The sequence below is a fragment of the Hyaena hyaena genome, unplaced genomic scaffold, assembly GCF_003009895.1.
Source record: "Hyaena hyaena isolate Hyena2069 unplaced genomic scaffold, ASM300989v1 scaffold_219, whole genome shotgun sequence".
In the NCBI taxonomy this organism is placed as follows: domain Eukaryota; kingdom Metazoa; phylum Chordata; class Mammalia; order Carnivora; family Hyaenidae; genus Hyaena; species Hyaena hyaena.
In genome coordinates, this window is record NW_024080850.1 from 749,037 (window position 1) to 752,320 (window position 3,284).

A 3,284-nucleotide genomic window follows, 5' to 3' on the forward strand; every position below is an offset into this window, starting at 1 on the left:
GCATGTTGGGGGACCTTGGGCAAAGTCCCTGGACTCAGGCCCAGAAGGAGTAGGATCGGGAGGGTGGGATGGGTGGTGCAGCTGGGCCCCCTGGAGTGGACAAAAGGAGAGGATGTCCAGGAAGGTCTGCAGGGAGAGACGGGAATGGCCAGGGAGTCTGCAGGGGGAGGAAGCAGTGAGGTGATGGCTGGGAAGAGGCAGTGGTCCTCAGAGCCGCATCCTGTGCAGAGATAAGGAGGTTGGGGGGTGTGGAAGGGGGTAAAACTCCTCCTCTCCCCCCACCTTCATACACAGAGCCCAGGAAACTTGCTTTGGGTGTCTCTCCATGCTGGCGGAACAGGGTATTGGCCTTATCTCAGAGCCATATGAGGAGGGAGAAGGAACCAGATCCCGGGAAGGACAGATTTATCAAAACTCCTAGGCTATAGCTGACCTCAATGTCAGGCCTTCTCTGTGGAGGGCCCTGTCCAGCAGAGCCAAGCACCTTGGACCAAAGGAAAGAACCCAGGTCCCAGCCACCTCAGTCCAAGACACAGATTTTGCTGGAAATAAAAGAGCTGATGGGATGGGGAGGGAGCTGCCAGAAAAGGGCCCCATGGGGTTCTGGGCCGCAGGGTCTGGTGCCCCCACCTGAGTCTCAGGGGGGCCCAGAGTCCATCCCAGCGGGCCTTTCGAGAAACGGCTGGGCCATTGTGCAGAAGAATGCCCGGAAATCCCGAGCCTCCCGCCTCCAGCGAGGATGGGGGCTCTTCCTCCTGGCCAGGAAACTCCAAGTTAGCTTCCGGAGGGTGGCCTGGGGCCTGGGGTGCCAGGGGTACCACTGCCACTGGTGAGAGGGCAGAGCGCAGCACTTCTATGTCTCTTGTGTTTCTCCTCTCTGAGGGCTAGAGGACGCCCCCAAGCCTGGGGCTATAGGCTGCTCCGAGGAGGACAGTATGTTTGTTGAGTTACTGGAGAATACCGGGGACTTCCTGAAAATGGTGTCGCCTGAGCTGGGCCTCAAAGGATGGGGGATGGGAAACATCTCAGGAAGAGCAGCAGCCAGCACAAAGGTTGGGAGGTCCGGGAATCCCCGGCGGTAGGGGCAGAGTGGGGGTCTCCGGAGGCGGTGGAAAGGCCCCCGTTCCACCTGCTTCATACTGGGGGAGGTGAGAGGGTGGGCAGTGGCGCTGGGGAGGACCTTGGGCTGGCGACCCACACACGCCTGCCTGGACTCTTGGCTTCTGGGAGACAGTGCCAGGACGGAGAGAGGAACTGCACAGTAAAGGTGCGGAGAAGGGGCTGGGGATGCGACTGAACTCCAGGGCGAGCTTCCTGGAGTAAGAGAGCGAGCTGTCGGTGGACAAGAGTCCCCCACACAAGCCTCTGCAAGGCGGTGATGGTGAAGGGTAGAGTGGAGCTGGCTTGGGTGGTAGAGACCTTCAGGCTCATTCCTGGATGTAGCGGGAGAAGTTGGTGCAGTCACGCAGCTCCCTGAAATGGAGAGGCTGGGACACAGGGAGTGGGTGCCCGCAGAGAGCGAGCCCAGCTACCTCAGGTCAGTCCTGAACAAGCTCTGGACAAGAGCGGGTAAAAGGCTCGGGGGCGGCGGCCTGGAGAGGAGTGTTCCCGCGCCCTCAGCTACCCCCGGGGGCTGTTGTTGCCCTAACTCCGGCTGCCGGGGGCGCCTGTGATTGGCTGAGGGTCGATGGCCGGCGCACGGATTGGCTACTCGAGGACGAGGGGCCGGGCCCGCGGGGTAGAGTCCGCCCCCGAACCTTCAAATGGGAAGCCCCCACAGAGGCGCCCGCAGTTCTGAGGCGGTGCTGTAGACTTGCTGGAGTTGTGGACTGGAGGTGGTGAGCCGGCAGTGAGCCGGGCGTAGAGGCACCAGGGCCCTCTCAGGGCACAAAGCCGCTCCACCAAGGCATCGCCGCGCCCTCCTGGAGGCCCGGGTGCCGTCTGGCGTCCATCTCGCCTCTAGCCATGGGGTCGGCTGCGCTGGAGATCCTCGGCCTGGTGCTGTGCCTGGTGGGCTGGGTGGGCCTGATCCTGGCGTGCGGGCTGCCCATGTGGCAGGTGACTGCCTTCCTGGACCACAACATCGTGACGGCGCAGACCACCTGGAAGGGGCTGTGGATGTCGTGCGTGGTGCAGAGCACCGGGCACATGCAATGCAAGGTGTACGATTCGGTGCTGGCGCTGAGCACCGAGGTGCAGGCGGCGCGGGCGCTCACCGTGGGCGCAGTGCTGCTGGCGCTCGTCGCGCTCTTCGTGACCCTGGCGGGCGCGCAGTGCACTACCTGCGTGGCCCCGGGTCCGGCCAAGGCGCGCGTGGCCCTCACCGGCGGCGCGCTCTACGCGCTCTGCGGGCTGCTGGCGCTCGTTCCGCTCTGTTGGTTCGCCAACATCGTGGTCCGTGAGTTCTACGATCCGACCGTGCCCATGTCGCAGAAGTACGAGCTGGGCGCGGCGCTGTACATCGGCTGGGCGGCTTCCGCGCTGCTCATGTGCGGCGGCGGCCTCGTGTGCTGCGGCGCCTGGGTCTGTGCTGGCCGCCCTGACTTCAGCTTCCCGGTCAAGTACTCCGCTCCGCGGCGGCCCACGGCCAGCGGCGACTATGACAAGAAGAACTACGTCTGAAGGCGCCAGACTCGGCGGGACCCCTTACGCCGGCCACTCCTGCAAGCGGGACGAGTGCCCAGGGGAGCCCCGCATGGGCGGCAGCCTATGCCAGGTGGCGCGGCGCACAGTCTCTGCGGAATGGTCGGCTCAGTGCCTGGACACGGCGCACCGACCGACTGAGACTTCACGCGCCCGCAGCCCGTTCTCTTCTACAGCCACTAGCCGGGCCCTGGGCCGCGCCCTGCCCTGAACAGGAGCCACGCACTTGGGGAGGACTTGCTCAGTTTCTTTTTCGTTGCTCCGATGTGAGTTGGGCGTGGGTTCCTTAGGCTGAATGGACAATGGACTGAAATGCCACTTTCCTCCCCGACCCTCAGGGTCTTGGATGCCGCCATCCTCCCCAGCGGCTCCTGCTGATTCCAGCCAGGCAGATGGAAAGCCCAGGGACCCCAGCCTGGACTGCCGGAGGGATGTATACAACCTGCCTTTACCCTAAACAGCGGGGCCTGAGCCCAGGGGGGGGGCTCGAAAGACTTGGCCTGGACCTCCCTGTCTCACCCCAGCAGTTCCCCAGGAGAGGCTAATGGGCACCAGATCCTGCGCGGGGAGCTAGGGCCCTGCCCTCCTTTAAGCTTGCGGGGAGGGTAAGAATTTGCTTAGTAAATTGTTTGAATACCCTC

General features: G+C 63.7%; 1 protein-coding gene across 1 annotated transcript; it reads left to right on the top strand.

The window, feature by feature from the left end:
- The first annotated feature begins 1,628 nt into the window (after positions 1-1,628).
- CLDN5 (claudin 5) lies at positions 1,629-3,284 on the top strand. The gene has a single exon (XM_039242814.1). It carries the CDS (start codon positions 1,966-1,968, stop codon positions 2,620-2,622), a length of 657 nt encoding a protein of 218 aa, XP_039098745.1. The 5' UTR covers positions 1,629-1,965; the 3' UTR covers positions 2,623-3,284.